At 27.9% G+C, this 20,703-nt stretch overlaps 1 protein-coding gene across 2 annotated transcripts in view; it reads right to left on the reverse strand.

Moving 5' to 3' along the window:
- Positions 1-2,524: 2,524 nt before the first annotated feature.
- Positions 2,525-20,703, reverse strand: part of LOC132924321 (Na(+)/H(+) exchange regulatory cofactor-like protein nrfl-1) — a 37,367-nt gene continuing 19,188 nt past the window's right edge. Inside the window, exons 2-9 of one of the 2 annotated variants that reach the window (XM_060988553.1) lie at positions 15,749-15,868; positions 15,171-15,273; positions 14,980-15,107; positions 14,671-14,860; positions 11,654-11,849; positions 9,269-9,486; positions 8,129-8,389; positions 2,525-4,601 (exon numbers count right to left, since the gene is read on the reverse strand). In XM_060988553.1, coding sequence (XP_060844536.1) covers positions 3,643-4,601; positions 8,129-8,389; positions 9,269-9,486; positions 11,654-11,849; positions 14,671-14,860; positions 14,980-15,107; positions 15,171-15,273; positions 15,749-15,868 — 2,175 coding nt within the window. In that variant the 3' untranslated portion in view covers positions 2,525-3,642. The remainder of the gene's footprint in view (positions 4,602-8,128; positions 8,390-9,268; positions 9,487-11,653; positions 11,850-14,670; positions 14,861-14,979; positions 15,108-15,170; positions 15,274-15,748; positions 15,869-20,703) is intronic. The other variant, XM_060988558.1, reaches the window with a different exon arrangement.

Raw genomic sequence — 20,703 nt, forward strand, 5'->3', positions numbered from 1 at the left:
TTATTTTCATTTTATAACTTAACGAGTTACTTTTATTATGTGTTACTTATTTATTACTGTCTAAACAATCTTGTGTTCACTTAACTTAATTTGAGATAATTATTTTCATTAATTTGTCCACCTTACTATAAGCATAACATGTAAGTAGGTAATTTATATGGTCAGTGGTCATGAAAGACAAGGAAATACCCTACTGGCCTACAGCAATTACAGCGTTTGGCATAGTTCAATTTTTATTATATTATATATTAACCTCAATTAAAAAAAAACTAAAAATGTACTAAAAGATTTCTAGATACATATACTATATAATATATCTACATATAACATATACACAAAACACAATGAACAATTCTTGAACTTATGATTTTATATTTATGTTTGTCAATTAATTGTATTAATATGATTTATACATTCTAAAATTATGAAAATGAGTGAAAACAATTGTATAATTTTAACATTATTTTATCAACCTGTATGGATTTTGTGATAAAATTGATTTTCTTGGAGAAAACTAAAATTATTAACAATTTATATGCTACATAAAAAACTTGAAATTTAACGACATTTATAGTATAGTATTTAAACTTTGTAATCATAAGAATTTAATGATATTTAATGAATTTGGAGTATTAATATTTAATACTATTATACTTTCGTAAATTTGTTAATTTGTAAATATACATGAATAGAGCTACTCTTAGAAGTATGCAACAAGAGCCACTTGTATATTAGATTTTTTAACTTGTTATTGAAAGTTTAACATAAAAACAAAACTCGGTTAAGTATAATAAACTATTATTATTATCTTGTGATATTACCTGTATCAATTTATGCCTATAAAATAATCCCATACAATTTAGAATTTAGACCAGTATAGAGCTATAGAGGTAACTGTATAGTATCTAAAACCAACTCAGTCATCAAATGCATTTATGTATTCAATAATGTATTATTATAAGTGTTTTTCAATACATTATTGAATACATAAATGAATTTGATGACTGAGTTGGTTTTAGATACTATACAGTTACCTCTATGGCTCTATACTGGTCTGAATTCTAAATTGTATGGGATTATTTTATATATATCATATATTATATACATGAATTTGAAAATAATATTAACGAATAAGAATAAGAAATAGCTTACTTGTCTTGTGAAAATTATATTCTGCATTCAAATCGCACCAGGTGTAATAATTGATAGACTTCTGTCGCAGACATTGCTCCCATCTCAATAACTCTAACCCATTAAACATTATAGTCAAAACATTAGTACTTAAGGAAATTGTAATAAAAGAAATGTTACTGTCATATATACATTTGTTTTATTTTAAAAAGTTGGCAAATTTGTTTCATACATTTACACTTTTTATAATCAAAATTTATAATGTTATTGTTAGCCTTTTAGGTAAGCTTTTTTTTAAGATAATTGATTTTTTTCTATTTATATCAATATACCTTGATTTGTTATTAAAATATCAATAAATTTAAAATCGTATTTACATAATGAATCATTGTTTTTTTTGTATTTTTGAGTATATAAATCAAATGTTAAAAATTAACGACTTATAAATTCGTTTAAATATTTTTAAAGATTATTGCAAGAGAGTTATAAAAGAAGAGGCAACGAAATAGGTTCAAAAGTTAGTAGTTAGAACTATCGAGAGGAACACTACTTTAAGTTTTAAAAATAAACCGGGAAAACTGTTTGAAACCGACGAGAAAAATACGTAACCTACTTTACACCATAGAGAGTAGCAATTGTAGAAAGGGATTAGTGGAGAGAAATTTGCAAAATAGTCAGAATAATCGAGAACCCCCTCTCAAAAATATATGTCTATTATACACTCATATATTGCCCTGAACTAAATTGGTCGTATAAGACAAAAGGTCTACAAATAAATTGTACTTCAATCTCTCTGTATACCTATTTGACATATCAGTCATTTATATTTAATATACATATAGAATAAATACTTTGCACATATTCTAAATAAAATTTACATAATTAATAATAATTATAATACAGGCATATTTTATTTTGGTTTTTGCACTTCTTTTTGTGCTGTGCTCAATAAGTACTAACACACATAATGATATTCTCTCACATAATGAAAAAACAATCATTACCCAGATAATGCATATAAGTATTTAAGTATGTACCGTCTTCCTAATCATTGATGATTAATAAAGATACATACGACTTGGTTACCTACGTTTGCTCAAATTCCAGTTTTGTATAGCTTCAAATTATTGACGTCCTAAATATTGTAGGTGAACGACGTTTCTCACAGCTTTTTAATAATTATTAAAAAATATTTCAATAGGTACTATAATACTACTCACAAAGTTCTAAATTTGAAACCAAAGTGGGAATTATTTAAAACTTTAACAATACCCAATTAAACGTGAAGACGTTATGTCCTCTGGGCTCTGATACTATCAGTCAACACCATGGGACATTAACTAACCATTTTTTTCATATATACCTATCCATATTAGCACATTAAAATAATACATATTATTGTATATTATTTATTTTATAGTTCGAAATAACTTACAGACGGTATAATAATCTACAAAATATTTACGATTCTTTTGTTTTAAAACTTTTTCTCTTATATTTTATTTATTGATGTAGATAATATAATATATCGGAATATACAAGTACAATTAAGAGACTTGATTATTAAAAAAGAAAATATTACAGTTTAAAAAAGCAAATAATTACTATACATTCACGCGCAGATAAAAAAGAATAACACATTAAATCGTGTGAAACGGTGGACCTGGTTTGGAACTGATGTTACGATTTTCCGCGTTTAAAAAATGACCCTCCGAAACAAAACAAACAAATGCGTTTTAAATGTATATTATTATTATTATCAACTTGTGTAATGAACGCGATAAGTCGGGTACTTTATGTAGGTATAGCTCATAATAGTGAATATCTTTTATTATTATTTATTACCAATATAATGATTTCTTATAGCACACAAATATTTTAATGTTTGTCGAAATGAAAACGTTACTGCATTTGTTTCGAACGAGATAGTTTAGAGAACAACCTGTTGCGGACATCGTGAAATGCATTAACATAATTTAACAACCAGTGATCTCAAGTAAAAAATACCTATATAGTTAATCGCAGAAAACTAACCGGAACTGTTACAGCGACGACGAAAACATTATACCTACACACACATAAACCGACGAAAAGATCCACTATTTCACAGTCTAAATAAAATTCAAACATACATATAGTATTTTATGATATACAGGTACACTATATATTTTTAAGGCTAAGATATTAGAATATGTATAATATGATTAATAATAACAGGAGTATAGCTTTAGACTCGGCCGATAGTAATAATATGATATTATAATATTGACTAGAAATAAATCTGAAAAGATTATGTATAATATAATAATAATATTTTTAAATATAACTTAAGCATAGTACGCATAAGAAAAAAAATCACAATGGCGGGTTATAATATAATATCTAATATTTGTTTATAATAAAATTTCTCGTCGCGTTAAGAAACCCGAGGAGAACAATGCATTGACGATGCGGTAAAGAATAAAAAAAATTGTTTAAAAAAAAAATTATATATGCTATTAGAGATTCTCATCAGAGCCTGGTCACCTCTGCCGGCGGCATCTGCTGCTGATGCTGTGCCGCGTATCTCCGGCAGTCCGTCTGACTGGCCTTGTCATTTCTGACGTAGCCCGCGAAGTAACCGCCGCCGGCCGCCAAAGACGACGACGACGAACACGCGTCCAAGTACTCGCAACTGGCCGACGACTCGATGGCCGCGATCGGATACTGCGGAGGTAACGAGAGCAGCGCCTCCGTGGACTTGGTCGGGTGACGGATCCGGCCATCGGCGTTGTGGCGGTGGTGATGGTGGCCGCCGCCGCCGTTGTGGTTGGAGCGCTGTTGATTGTGATGGTTGTGCTGCGAGTTGTGATGCTGCTGCGGGTGTTGGTGGTGATGGTGATGGTGGTGATGGTGGCCGCCGTGGTGTTTCTGTCCACCCTTGACGTTCTTCAGTTGCAGGTACACCATGTGATGTTGTCCGGAACCATTGCCACCGCCGCCGCCGTTGTTGTTGTTGGCGATCTGGTCGCGATCCAAATACTCGTAGCCGAACCCGTAGCCGCCGAACGCCTTGGTGGTCAGGTTGTCCCACGACTTGACGGGTTTGACGGCGCAGTTGTCACGCCGGTACGTCGACGACGACTGCGACTTGACCGAGTGCTGCCGGGAAGCGGCCGATGGCGCCTGCTGGCCAGCAGCCATCGAGTCGTCGTCCCAGTACAGTGTGTCCGTGCTCAGTGACGTCGTGTACGACGCCGGGCTGTTCTCTGTCAGGCTGTTCTGCGATGGTCGGCCGCAGCCGATCGACGTGCTCTGGCACATCCGCTCGTCCGACGCGTACCGGTCGTTAACCAGATTAGTGTAACCGTGGTTACCACCGCTCGCGTGTTGCAGCGGCGGATTGTGTTCGTCGGGCACGTCGTTCCGGGCCGAGTTGCGTCGCTTTTCGTGTCCCTTCCGGCAGTACGATGAGCCTTCCGATTTGCAGTCTGCGAACAACACACACACACAATACCGATTGTCCCGATTATAAACGTGTCGTACATGACAATATATATATATAAAAAAATAGTATAGAAACATCAATGATATAGCGACATATAGATATTATAATGTGAACTCGTAGACTTGGTGTTGCTTCACTGAGCAAGTTCACCTCGTTTTTTTCTTCAACAATGGCAGTTATTCGAAAAACGGTTATAGGAGTTTCAAATATACGTTAAAACCATATACATGAAGAGGGTCCTGTAAATAATTACGAACTTTATCTGTTTTCAAATTATAACCTTAATTGGGCACCTACATCAAAATGCTTAAAAAGATTATATCCACTAAATAATTTACAAAATAAAATAGAATCTCATTTGAAAAACAAATTTGAATAGCTAAATGACATTTTCTATTAGGTAATACAAACAATCTCAAAATTTTTGAATAATTGCCATAAATTAGAAAAAAAAATAATGAACTTGCTTGGTGGTTCACTCCATAAACATGTATATTGTGTGCTTTTGATTTCAAAAAGTACATATTATACAAAGTTATTAATATTTAAGTGTCTTCGCAAAATTTTAACTTTTTTAAAAATATTTTGATATTAATGTATATCAACATTAAAAAATAAATATAGTTTTTATAGTTTTAAATAATCGTCAATTTTTAAATTTTGTACTTTTTTGAAATACATTTATAATTTCATACATTTCATTCAAATATTTTATATTATTTAAGTTAAGATGAGTGGAATAGACTGTAAAGTGACTCATTGTTACTTTAAATATTTATTATAAATAGTTATCGTTAAAATTTCGATTTTTATGTTTTAAATTTTTTGATAAAACGTAATATTTTGATTCGAAATAGGATATAAAAGAAGAAATTTATGTTATTCAAAAAAATAGAAGCTTAAAAAATAATTATAAAAAAATTAAAAATATTAAAATATATTGTTTTTTATATTAATTCAGACATCGAATTTTGTAAAAATAAAACTTACTAAAATAGAAAAATCTTTTCGAAGTGTATTGAAATGTGTAAACGCAAATGGTAAAATACAATTGAATTAAAAATATTTTTTTCATCAGTTATTGTAAAGTCATTAAATAAAATTATCTTTAAGTTAATAGTTAAATTAAGAATTTTTCAGGCAAAAAAATCAGACTAAAAGTTATAATATTTAAATGTTATGTTATGTTGTAATTCAGATTGTTCTAATGAATAGTTAACCTATAATCTCTTATCCTCAATACATAAAATTGTAAAGAATATAGATAATATAGTATATACTAACATTACTAACTATTATACACGAGTACAGTTCGATAGTTGAAAAGTTAAAAGAACTGTTTTAAATTGATATACTGATAAATTAAATCGAAGAGTTTTTGGTTTTAAATATTACACTCTAATAGCGTATTTTTATTTAGCCGTTGTCATATTTAATTACTATATACATCGATTAGTTAGGTACATGCAAACATATTCTAAGTTAAATTATAATAAAATAACGTAAACAAATCCTGTTTTGATGTCAATGAACCAACATGCGCGAAATGCGAATATCATAGATTGTTGGCTATAGAAGTGGCCAATACTTTTATACCGAAGTATTTTGGCTCTACAAGCTAGAATCTGGATAAGCGAACAAACTAATGTTTAAAAATATCCACCATAGTACCCACCACCACGTGATATGTTTAGCACATGAAAACAATATTTTTGTTGCCCTTTACGTGCTAATTAAAAATGCATGTTGCAAATTCCCATGTTTCGCGTGACAAAGTGCAACTTTATATACGTAGTTGATGATTTTGAAGTTATATTCCTTTTTAAATATGGGTAGCATGTCATCACTCTTTTAACTCCGGCATTCCGATGAAATAATGTTACATGGACAATATATACCTAACCTATATAGTATATATATATACAAACATAAAAGTTACTAGTTCCCTATAGTCTGTGTTGTGACCAGGTGACCAGAAAGAGGAATTAAAATTTGTCTGTGTTCTATAAACGTATAAGACGTAACAATGAAAAAAAAATGTATTAAAACTGTAATTTGTATGAAGGTTGCTACGAAAGTATATAAAATATTATATACCCATTATCCATGGCATTAGAATCATATCAAATTTGTGAGGGGTTCTATAAGTCTCCCTTATATAACACAGTCCCTAAAAGTAAAATCCCGGATATGCCACTGTTAATGTACTACATAAAATGTCAACTCTACTGACATGCAAGATAAGGCTAAAAAGTAATAATAAATAAACGTATAAGTTCATGCGTTTAATATCTATCATTATACATTATGATAATATGATAATTTATTTTGAGTGGTAAAATAATAATATATTTCTCACAAGAGTATGTGTGAGACACAACGTGTTTACGATGACAAAACCACGCGTAAAATATGTGTATAAAAAAAAATGATATAATAAAATAATTATAAAACACACATACAAAAAGAAAACAATAAAAATATTAATGCGGTCAAACGCAATATAAATAATATAATAGTATTACATAAGTCGATAGTAGTGTTAATATAATATAATATAATATATTACATATTTTATTGTAATTCGATAGTGATTTCAGTTTTCCACTGGATAAGTGCAAAAAACGTTAAAATAAATTTAAGTACTAGTTCTTGTGTATATAAGCCTAATTGTAGTAATCTCATAGGCATTATATAATATTATTATTATATTATTTTAACGATTGGAACATTTGGAACATTGGAAACGTGCTTGTAACAATATCGAGAAACATTAAAAGTCTACCCCTGCAGTCTTTGCTTATACGTATTAAAAAAAAAAAAAAAAAAAACAATAACGAAAACTCAAAAATAAACAAACGAATAATGATACTCCAGTGTATGATGCGTATACATATGCGCGTATATACATACATATATATATAATGCTTACATTATGATCTATATAGCATGATTTATGACGTATGCGAACCGAATAAAATATATTTAAGAAAACAAAAAAAAAGACGGAAAAATATGAAAAAAAATATCTATAGGTAAAATAAAAAAAAATAATGACGAATAACAATAACACCTATACATATACGCAATAATAATATTATCAATAGTATAGGCGTATAAACGTGCAGCTCTAAAAGTAAAAAATATATAGTGCGGGTGGGCAGAGGACGCGTGTGCGGTATATTATATACTTAAGGTGTATCTACTGTAATAACAACGTAATTTTTTTCATACTGTTTGCTATACAACACTACAACATGACTATATCACATACTATCTACAATACCGCTAACTATATAGGTTAAAACAACATTAACAACAACAATACGACAATGCGTGTTTGTCATCGTTGCGTGCGTGTTTTATTATCGTGTATACGATTTCAAGTGCGGGTGCGACGACCACGACCACAACAACAACCACTAAGTCGGCGTCCGCCAAACAACAGCGACAAGCAACGCGGCCAACACCGAGGTCCCCGGGGCCGCTGGAGCAGCAATCGTAGCTTGCCTGGGCTTTTGTCGCGGCCACCACGCGCCGACGATGACTTGCGTCTGCGCCGATGTCTCCTGGTAGGCACGCACTGCGATCCCGGGCAGCAAGCAGCCCCGCCGTCGGCCGCCAGATCGTACGCCTCCACGCTGCCTCCGTCGTCGTCTTCGTCGTCGTTGTCATCGTCGTCGTCGTCGGCGTCGTGTCCTCCATCATTCCTCCGCCGACCAGACGATCCACCACCGGTACGTATGCAACCCCATCGCGGACAATTATCGCCTACACCGGAAAGCATATAGGAAACAACAAACAAACAAAAACGGAAGAAGAAGAAATAGACGATGAAGAAGAAGAAATAGATGAAGAAGAAGAAGAAATAGATGATGAAGAGAAAAAGAAGAAGAAGAAGAAGAAGCAGAAGAAGAAAAAAAAAGTAAACATATCACCGCCTGCGTGTTATATTTAAGTACATACGAGGAATGAGCGAGTGTAAAGGTGCAAAGCGGCTCCAAAGCAATTCATATATATATATAAATAACGCACTTACGCAGCGACTGTAGTAGATCTTCTACAACTCAAAAACCAATGTTACCACAAAGTTTGGCAAAATTAAATTGTTTTTTTTTTGTTTTTAAAAAAAACGTTTCGGGTGAATTATTACACACGTAACTATACATGGTTTTCAAGTAATGCAAGTTCTACTATATTAGGTACATTACCCGCATATCGTTATTATAGCGCAGCGCATAATTATTGTTATATTATTATTGGCACGCAAAGACGCAATTCGGGGTGTTCGTGAGGTAGGGTATATTATTAGATTCACCCCAAAAACTAAAAAGGTTTCAAGTATAAAAATAAACAGAATATATCCTAGAAATATAATAGAATATATCCTAAAATAGCTTATAAACCTATAGGTCCTTTTGTAAAAAAACATATTGCGCACGTGAAGGTAGTATATAATTTATAGTTATAAATGCAATTTGTAGAAAAGTAATATACGATTATTTCCACGGTAATTTTTATTCCGATGAAATGAATTAATTGCGATTTAAACATTAGAATAAAAGCATTATTTTTAATATATACGTATTACATTATACGGATACGTATGTACATGTTGTAATATGACTGATATAGGTATCCGATATTTACCTTGTGACGATGACCGTTGCGATGCTCTGCTAGTGAAGTTGTGCTGTTTGCAGTGAGGCTGCTGTTGCTGTGAACGATTCGGCACGTCCGATGACGTGCTGCACCGCCGGCTGACTTCGACCACGTAATGCGATCGTCTCCTCTGCTGGACCGGTTGATCCGGTGGCGCCCAGTTTTCCTGTTGGTCGAAGTTTTTGCTGCTGTTATTTGAACGATTGCTGAAAATACAAGATACACGATTAGTATGTGCGCGTTGATAATTGATACATATTGGATATAACATACATAGGTTGAATTTTAAAGGTGACTAAAAATATATATTTTAGGTCAAAACGGGGGGAAAAGTAACAGCCGAATTTATTTGCGTTGAATATATTGATATCACTGCGATGATAATAATATGATGTCGTCCACTGCAGCGTTATATTATATATTATTTTTATTTTTTCCTATTCTCTGGTTATATTTTCTGGTGCACTATGAATATAAAAATGAAGACATTTTTCCCATAGTTATGTATATAAGTAGTAAAAATTATTTATCGATAAAAAATAATTTTCGTTATTTTTAGCTTACTTTCAGAAAATAAGAGATTTTAGTGTCCCAAAAATTTAGCTGTGGAGGAAGAAACCGAAAATGGGACTATCCACTTTAAAATAGGACGCATTATCATCTCACCTATACGTCACAGGGAATATAAATCGTTCTCACAAAAGTGAATACATAAAAACCATAACAAAAATAATGATCGTACATAAGCGTCAAACAATTGTGTATATATGATTATCATACTATATTTCTATAAATACGATAATAATTGATTTTTATATTAAACATACAGAAATCAAAATTTAATTGATTTGCTAAATGTGAAAATGAATTATCATGGTATTATGTTAAGTTAGTCTGTAGGCTATACTCACTATAATAGTGAGAGGATAGTCACTAAAACATTATTGATTGCTGATGCATACAGATATATAATACGTATTTGTACGATATATAATAGATCACTTACGAGAAAAACTATGGAAAACAGAAAATGCAAATGGGTCGACTTCAATTTATGTTCGGTAGTGGTGTGTTCGACAAGCAAAACTAATATTCGTCCACTAATCACTATACAAAGACTCGACATCCGATTACCGGTGACTTGATTCCAACTAACAGACTCACATTTATCACAGTACTACATGCCTTGTTCAATGAACACACTGCGACTTAAAGCTGTAGTAGTTATACTCATCTAATATTATATTTATTTACATTAGATATTATAGAAAATCAAAATAAACATAGACAAATTCCTGGTTAAACATTCAAACTTAAAATTGTCTAATAGGATCATATACAATTTTTAGTCATAAAAATGAGTTTAAATTTCACCAACATTATGAATAACTCTAAATTAAATATTGTTATAAAAATAATGAATAATAAAAACATGATTAAATTATTAAAATGATTTTTGGTATATATTTGACCTATAATTTCATATTTTTCTTTTTAGAATAACGTTGCCATTTTTTTTTTTTTTTTTTTTTATAAAGCATAACTGTCATTTTTACGATTGCGTATGCAATTACTCGTATTATCAAATAAAGTAAATTTGATGACTATAGAAATTTATGCTGCAAATTGTCACAATAATTTGCACCTATTTGTTTCATTGTTTGTTATATCGGTGATCTATATATCTGTATATGACTGTATATATATCTATATTTTTTATAAAAAAAGTTAACATTTATAGTACATAGGTTCTAACTAAATAACATAATATTCCTTGAATAATAGTTGTAGTAATTAGGTTCGTCTAAACATAGACAATTCAAACATAGATAATAATTATTTCACATTATGAATAACAACTTAAACAACTGTAACGTTAACACGGGTGAAAGTAATGAATTTACATTTTTTTGATTCCTTAATTAGTGTAATAAACATAAAAACAAATATTACGCATTTAAGGTAAACTATAGTATTTTATTATACTATTTTAGTCTATTTGCATTAATATATTTCCATGATTTCTAATTAAAATTATATCATTAAAATTAACATAAAAGTAGGTAAGTCGGTAATTAAGAACTAATAATTACTAATTAGTGTTTTTTTTTAGGTAAATTTTTATATAAGTATACTCGTATACGTAAATATCGTAGTAAGGTTTCATATTAAATTGGTACCAATTTCTTTACTAAAAAGTTAACTGTTATTCAAAATTACAACAAATGTATTTTATACCAATACTAATATCGCGGCAGAATTTTATATTTGAGAAATGAATAATAGTTCTTAATTGTATAAGTTTACTAAATATTTTAATGATCTATGATGGAATGGGTAGTATTTAATATAAAATATATATATTTTAATTACCTTTGCCAACCGACGTAACTTGAATCTCCATTAATTATGGCAGTAGCAGGCTGATGCAAGTAATAGGAACGTCCGTGCTGATCAATAAAATGATGTGGTCGATAAGCCAACATAAAATTTTGTTTGGGCACATAAATTGGTTGTGCTTTGGCCACGTCTTCAGTCGATAATGTAGGCCTAGACATAGAACTTTCACCTGCAATTTGTTAATCATTGAATCAGTGCCTATTGGAAAATAAAAATAATAAAAATACGGCAGACCTTATACAGGCCATTAAGCAGTATAATAATTTAAATTTTGAAAGTAGGTTTTAATAAAATTGATTTAAAAAATATTTTTCTTTAATTTTGTTAGATGTTATGAAAATATAATTTACCAATTAATGATTAATAATTAATGTGAAAATTAATATATGAAACATAGCAACGTAGAGTCGAAAATTTAAATTTTTATGCCAATTATTGTTAATCCCGATTTTTATTCCAAATATATAGATTTTCAAATTTTTAAATTAAAGTTAAGCTAAAATGTGTGAATTACCTATGATGCTTTATAATATAAGTTATTTGCAACAATATATATTTGAATTTAATTTTACATACTATTTAAAAAAAATCTTTTATATTTAAATATTATAATTTTTATAAACACTTTTTTATAAAAAGACATTATAATAATAAAATACATTTTAGTATTTATTAATCTATAATATAAAGTTTAGTTGCTGTTAAAATATAGCCGTTCAGCAAGTCTTAAAAAAAATAAATAAATAACACGAGTTTTTTGTGAGTGGGTATTTTAAATTTCGGCAGACCCGGGTTATATAGATAGATTCGTATTCTAGAAAACTGACTAAAGAAAAAATACCAAAATTGAAAATATACTTATATTATATCTTTTATCTAAAGTTTCAAAGTGAAATACAATTGTTGTTACAAAGAATAAAACAAAATTCATAAATATGTATATCTGGTATCTAGCTTATAAATATATATTGTTTAAATTAAAATACAATTTAAGCTACAATATTTTAATATGTAATAATATTTTTAAAAAATCTTGCAGTTTTTATTTATTAATTAATAATATACTATTTAATATATAATAAATTTACTCTATCTTACTAATAAATGTTTATATAAATTAAGTTATAGACGACTAACTTGTCATTTTTTTAATTTTATATTAAAATATTTTTGAAGTGTATAAAAGAAATGTATACATTTAATTTTTTTTTACACAACTTTTCATTAGACTTTTTATTATAGAAACTGATAAATAAGTTTAATTGATGAAATCGTGAAAATAATAGAGTAAATTAGATTCCTAATATAGTACCTCCATTACTTTGTCATGAAATAGTAGCTACAAAAAAAATACAATTAGCTATATATAATAATAATGATAAAAAAATATAGACCCTTATTATTTATTTATTCAAATTGTATAACACTTACACATTACAATAAATGTAATATTCCCCGAAATGGGCGTTTCATCAAACTTGGCTATAACCTTACTTGGGTGGTTCTATTTTCAGCTTCCTATTACCATTATTGTGCGTAAGTTATATTCACAGACAAATATAAACACTAATAATATACCCGACAAATTTAAAAGTAGTCTTTTTAATAAGTACACTTGCAAACAGCGATAAATAAGTTAACTATAATTCGGAATATTGTTAAGTCATACATAAATAATTAATTGATAGATATGAGTTATGCTAAAAATTAGAAAAAATAGCATAAGTATTTGAGTTGTATTTTAAATGTAGAGTGATTGTTATTTTCCTCAAAACTTTATTAAAAATTAAAAATTGTTAATAACGTAATGCGTGGCACGTTATCGACGAAAATGTCAAATACACTAAAATTATTCCGCTACCTGTATCAGCTATGTATCACAATAAATTATGAGACATTCCATATTAGTAGGTTATTTAAATCTGAAATCTCGAAATGCAAATAACCTGAATAAATTAAATATATTAAAAAAATATAGTTATCTGGGACGCGACAAGAGTGTTATATGTTATAAAATATCTTATAATACATGCAGTAAAGCCTTAAAAGCATCAGCGATTTGTTAACCGTAGTCCGTACACACATTATTTTAAAGTTCAAAATAGGAAAAATTATCTTTATATCAATTCATTATTATTTGGGACATATAATAAAGTATTATAGTAATAATATTCAATGGTAATCGGACTGTTAAAAATTACAATTTACAGACAGGTTGAAATATCACATCAAGGTTCCGGTTCGAACTCGAGCTGTACACCCAATTGCAATTACTACAAGCACTACTTCAACTTTCACATTAAAATTTTAAGAAAATAAACAGAATTAAAATCAATATTGACTATTTTTAAGCTATATTTATATAACATTTGTTTGCACAGTATTTTTAATATTTTAAGTTTTAAAATTCTAGCTGACCCATGCAATCACAAATTTACAGCTATGCGAATATTGAAACCAATGCCGGCAGTACAGCTGCCGCGCCACTGTCGACGACTATTTCGTTCAACGTTTATTATTTTATAATAGATAAAAAAAAAGCTATGTCAATGACAGCAGTTGATGTAGCTTTATTGTGTTCATAATAAGTAATAACCCATGAACGATGAACATGACGTGTACGTACAGTGTCGTACACACTGCATGCGTAAACGCATGTCGCTTTTACAATACGCAATACGGTAACGCTGAAACTACTTAATTAATTAATTATTTGTAGTTTTCTCAGTAAACTACTCATCGTAACACATAAGTTACACAAAAAAATCATACAAATCAATTCGATAGAACTTCAGATAAAGCTGTATAAAAAAACAATGTTATTCTCTATCCGAAAGTAAAATGTAAAAACGTATTTAATGGAATAAAATAAATAACAAACCACCATAATATTATCACCATAGGAAGGTATAATATACGATAGTATGGTAAGACAATATACAGTAAGTAGAGGTACATGTACTAATTACATCAATAACGTATATAATTACCGTTTTCAGTCAATATTTTTTGGTTGGCAGTGTCCTTAGAAGAATGACTAGACTTTTTTCTTGCGGGCAAACTGTGTGTTTTCCATTTTCCTTCCATGAGTTCTCTCTCTTTAATTTCGACCTTTTCCAGCTCTTCAACTTTGGCCTGAAGTGTACGCTGGAGTTGTATATATCTCATGTGTAAGTCAACCTATAAAAAATGCGTTATTCTTCATTTATTCCGTGTACATTAAAATATTTAGGTATATATTGTGTATGAGCGAAATTAATTAATTATATTATTTTATATTTAATTATTCCAATTCTCACTTTTCGCACGCAGTCTTCAAATAGTACTACCATTCTCATTCGTGAATCACAGCTTTTTATAAAGTTTACCAATGCTTTATGGTCAGCTTTTTCCATGTCGACGCCATTTATTGATAGTATTACGTCGCCTATAACAAGCCATACAATGTCGAGTATGATATCGTGAATTAACGAAAGTCGATTCAATTTACCTTCTCTCATCCCGGCTCTATATGCTGGCCCATCATAGTCTACGTGATCCACATATGTTATCATTTCAATCTCCTGCTCTTTTTTATAATGAATGCCATAACTCTTTAAAAAAAAAAAAATCATTATATTTTTATGAATCTACTGTTATAATTTAAAGTATTTTAAACATACAAGGCACAAGTCATAAATGAACAAATATTACACTTTCTTGTCAGTAAAATAGAAAAACAAAAGGTAAATACTTTATTTGTAGTGGTTCTTTATTCATTATCTATACGATTCTTAGAATTTAATGATAATATAGGAAAATATAATATATTAAACATTAACTATAGAGTATAGGTATTTTAATATATAGTTACACATACGCATTATTGGCAAACGATACCGATGTTGAACAATATATTAAAAATTTAGAATTGATCGTTTAAATAAGCAGATAGTTATTGAAAAAAACGATTTCATTGAATTGATAAAAAAATAGAAATTTTTCAACACTGTTTTACAAATAGTAATGATTATAAAGACTCACAGTCAGAAATTCGTATTAAAAATGTAGGTACTTAATAATATTTACTTGAAGCATGAAGCCATAACTTCCATTTTTTTTCTCGACAATTATGGTCCTTCTCCGTCGATCTTCTTCTGGTTTTGTAACAGTTACATGATCACATTTCACGCGGTCGAGTATTTGATTCTAAAAAATAAATCATTTATAGTTATTATACATTTATATTCCAATGTTATTACTTCTTATATTAACAAAGCAGCCTTTTGTTATATAATGTTTATATTAAGGTTAATTTACACGAAATTCAAACTACAGTCTAAATAAAAAACAGCTGTTCAAAAAACAGTTAGATGTCATATACTATGTATAAATCATAGATCCTTGGATATTATTCCTAATTTATATTATAAATCTATTAAGTTATAAAAATGTATTAAAAGGCTATCGTTGTGCAAAGATGTAAAAATATAAAAAATATAGAACATTAATTAGTGCCACCATCAAACAATTGTATAGGTTTTATAATATATTATTTACAATATACATAATAAATCATGGTCCTATTAAAAATGTCGAACATTATACTTTAAAAATTATGCATAAGATCTGCCGAATATAATTTGATAAAAATGTCAGTAAAATATGTTCAACACTCGTACAAATAAGGTTCGTACACTAGATGGTATACTACTAGTTATTGGTGACTTTTATATTATGATGATATGATGATTTCAGATGGAGCTATAAGGCCAAACTCGTTTTTCTACAATAGGAGAGATGACCTGAAAGGAAATCGCCCCCGGTAACAATACTGCGATACGTAGAGAGGTAGATATGTTATATCATCATTATCATACTATTATGAGTATTATTCTATTTACACATAAGAATATTACTTAATAATAATACATTACCTACGAGTATCTAAGATGTAAGTAGATTCTAGTAAGAGATAGTAATGTGTTAAAACACAACGTGAGCAATGGAGAGTTTTATTCGATCGCCGTTGTGATATATACCACACAATTTATACTAAATATTTTAATATATTACACATAAATACCAGATGGAAAATACTACTTGTATTAAATACAATAAATAAAAAAAACATATCCCAATTGTTTCAATGTCAGATATAAAATCCAAAGTTATAATGAATATTTTATATAGGAATTTATAACTTAATAAATAACAATATATTGTTTTACTTTAATAAATTGTATACATTTTAAATGAAGATTTTAATTTATTATATTTTCAATGTACCGGTATACTATCATGTTATTTTTGTTATGCGAGTGTAAACAGAAAAATGTATAATTTAATGTATCTATTTGGCATTAAAAAATGCCCTTGTCACTTAATAATAAAATTTTAATCGAAAATAATGAATGATTTATATGAATAAATACGTAAATAAGTTATGCGTTTAGTTGTACGGCTTAATATACATTTATCAGTAATTGTAGTTTTAAGTTTGAGCAAACAACTGTAAAAACATTACTAGTAAAATAATCACGAATCTATAATATTTATTATTCTGAAATGAATGAGGTATATTATTAAGAATTAAAATTGGTGAAATACAAGTTTAACCAATATTTATTAAGATTAAATTACATGCTCGATTATGATATAATTTAAACTCTTTACTTCACTAAATGAATATAATGTAATCGACTATACTTGTTATAAAATAAAATTTACCTAAATAAATAGTTGTTTAACATAAATAATCACTTTTTTAATGATATACCTATATAATATTATAAAACTATGATTATTATTGAATTGGAAAAATAATGCAACTGTAAATTTCTACACACAATGCAACACGTGAATTAAATATTAATTTTTAAATGTGTATAGTATATGTGGTAGAAAAATATGGGACGATGGAAAGTACGTTTTGTAAAATAAAAAGTTTGCATTAGTATTCTATAAGTACAAAGCGTTTAATTTCAAATTTCAAATTAATAAATTTTATTAATATTTATGTAATATCGTTAGAATAATGTTAATATATAAATCATTATAACTATAGATATGCATTTAATACATTCAATTTGTTGCAAATTATTCATGCACTAATAATATACTAAAAATTAACAAAATATACATAACAATTTTAAATATACCAACAAGTGTACTTTAAAATATATTTAATCTTTTAAAAAAAAAAAATTAAAAAACTTCGATACCAAAATCTCTGTCAAAAATACTATAAAAATAATCATGATTGTCGTTATTGTTTTATACGATTATTTATTTAAATTTGTATATTGTATAGTACATTTTATGGTGTTTTCAGCATTGTAAAAGTATATTACGTATTATTTTTCTATTTAAATTAGTATTCAACAGCAATTACTAATTATATTATTGATAACAAGAATCTAAAAATAATTCATTTTTAAAATAAAAGTCAAATTAATGAAATTAAGAGTTAAAAAATCCTTAATCACGATCGGCAGACTGTTTAAAAATCTTATTAAGTGTATGTTGTTAAATAATGAAATATTTATTATATAGAAATATTTTAAAAAGCTAAGTAGTGAGACAAATTTTGAACAAACTTGATTAAGTATACTGAGTGCTTCTACAAAGTAAAAAAAAAATATATCATTAAATAATAAATGTACAGCCTTGTTCATTACTTATTATAAGTTTTCAATGATATAATATATTTAATTATTGTTGACATTATATTATAATTATGCAGAACCTCCAAAATTATATCGATAAGTTACACCACAACAATGATTATTATATTAAAACTAGTCATTGAAAATAATAACTTTGTCGGCGAAAGTAAATTCAAATATTTTATAAAATAATCGAATATATGATTATAGACATAATATTCCCACGCGTTTAACACAACTGTGTTTCACATATAAGTAATCACTTTTGGGCTTATAGGCATAACAGGAAAAAAGTATTATGACACCAAACTGGACTCTCCAAATACGTACACTTAGTTTTCTCTCATCATCCATTTTAGCGTTGGCAGAAAAACACTATACTTTTAATTTTATGCACCAATAAATAAAACAACACAAATTATTTTAATGCATCTTAATATTAAATAACGAATTTCAAAAATATAAAATATTTTAAAATATATACTTTTTGAAAGTTTCAACCTCTGTAATTCCGTTTAAGGCAAGCCGAATGTTTGGAGGATTTCAAGAATCTTTCACTTTTAAAAATAATAATTGGCACAACAAACAAGAACTGAAAATAGCCATTATGACTACATATCAATACATAGTTAAATTAATAATAAAATAAAAATCCAAATTTTATTATAATATTTCAACAATTGGTTTTAGTAAATATATAAATTATATTATTATCATTATTATTTTAAGGATTAAATAATAAATAATATATCAACTGTATGTATGTTTAAAAATATTAAATATTCAATACCAATTTTATTTTGAATAATTAACTAACACATTCAATGTAATTAATACATAAATATTTATATAATAATCAATCTATATAAACTATAATAATGTAGAAATTATAAATAAAAAAGCTATTTAGAAATTTTATGATTTTATTGAAAAGCAAAATTATATGTTTTAAATACACTTACAAAGAAATTAGTTCAACTCTTTTTTCAAAGACGAAAATAACAATCTTAAAAGATAATTAGCTATATTATATTCTAAGTATAAACTTAGAATAAATATTAAAACAATTTTTTTGTTTATACAAAATATAAATAGCATTTTACGTACATATTATATTATACACGCACTAAATGACGTGAATACCGTTATTAAGTACTCTTAAAAGAAATATTTATAATTTATTTGAATTTCACCTTCATACGGCCTTCGCCGGGATATACATAATACATATAATACACACTACACACATATAACATACTTATATAAGTATATATTTTATATATATATATTGATAATAATATAATAGGTTGTCATGAAAAACGGGCTTATTCGTTAGATTTAAATTATAAATCATAACGACAACTTTGTGTTACTTCCCCTCCAACTAGGAAATTACTCTACAATACGCTTTTATTTGAGACAGTTGGCTCTGATTGACCTCGTACACTCATTCAGGTTTTTAACATTTGAGCCGAGACAAAATTGAATTACAAAACACGTCTTCTTTTATATTGTATACAATCCTATACATTTTAAGGTTTTTACTATTTAAAGACAAACTATTGCTATTAAGTTTGTTAATTAAACGTTAAACTTAAAAAATGTGTATTCAATTTTTTTGTGATAGAATATTTAGAAAAAATTTATTTTTTAAATATTAAATAAGTGTACGGCACTACGGAGTATCTAAATATTAATATTGGTAATTGGTAATTAATATCAATGCATTAAAATATTAAAATAAAAATCTAAAAGAGATTATATTTTTATTGGTTAATTAAATTAATAAGGTTAAATAAATTTGTAAGGTTTATGTAAATTTGTTATACTTATTCGATTCAAACATTTGAAATTATCAAGAACTACGCTAAAATATGAGTTATTACTTATTATGGCTTAATATTTTCTTAAATGTCTTCCTTCTAAATTACTAATAGGTAAGTTTTTTAAAACATAATTAAGATACAACAAAATTTTGTTAGAAACATATCACTAGTGAATAGGTAATTATTAATTAATAATTACTTACAAAATAAAAAATTTCGGTAATATGGTAGTAGTTTTGTATAAGCACTGACGTTTCTAATTCGAACACTTTTCACTTTTTCAGAGTCTAACTTAAAACAAGTCTTGTTGTTTCTTGTTTTTGACTTCTTACAATGAACTGAGATATTTAAATTTAAAATAACTTCAATTGGTTTAAAAAACTAACATTAGTATTTACGGAAATTCTCACCATGACTCGTACCTAAATCATAACCCAAGCTTCAAAAATTTCAACAATTTTATACTAATTTTTTAGGATTTGAACTATTTTATACCTACTTTTAATACTTTATAATACATTTGATTTTATCTAATTTTATATCAGCATAA

This window comes from Rhopalosiphum padi, chromosome 1 (genome assembly GCF_020882245.1).
Source record: "Rhopalosiphum padi isolate XX-2018 chromosome 1, ASM2088224v1, whole genome shotgun sequence".
In the NCBI taxonomy this organism is placed as follows: domain Eukaryota; kingdom Metazoa; phylum Arthropoda; class Insecta; order Hemiptera; family Aphididae; genus Rhopalosiphum; species Rhopalosiphum padi.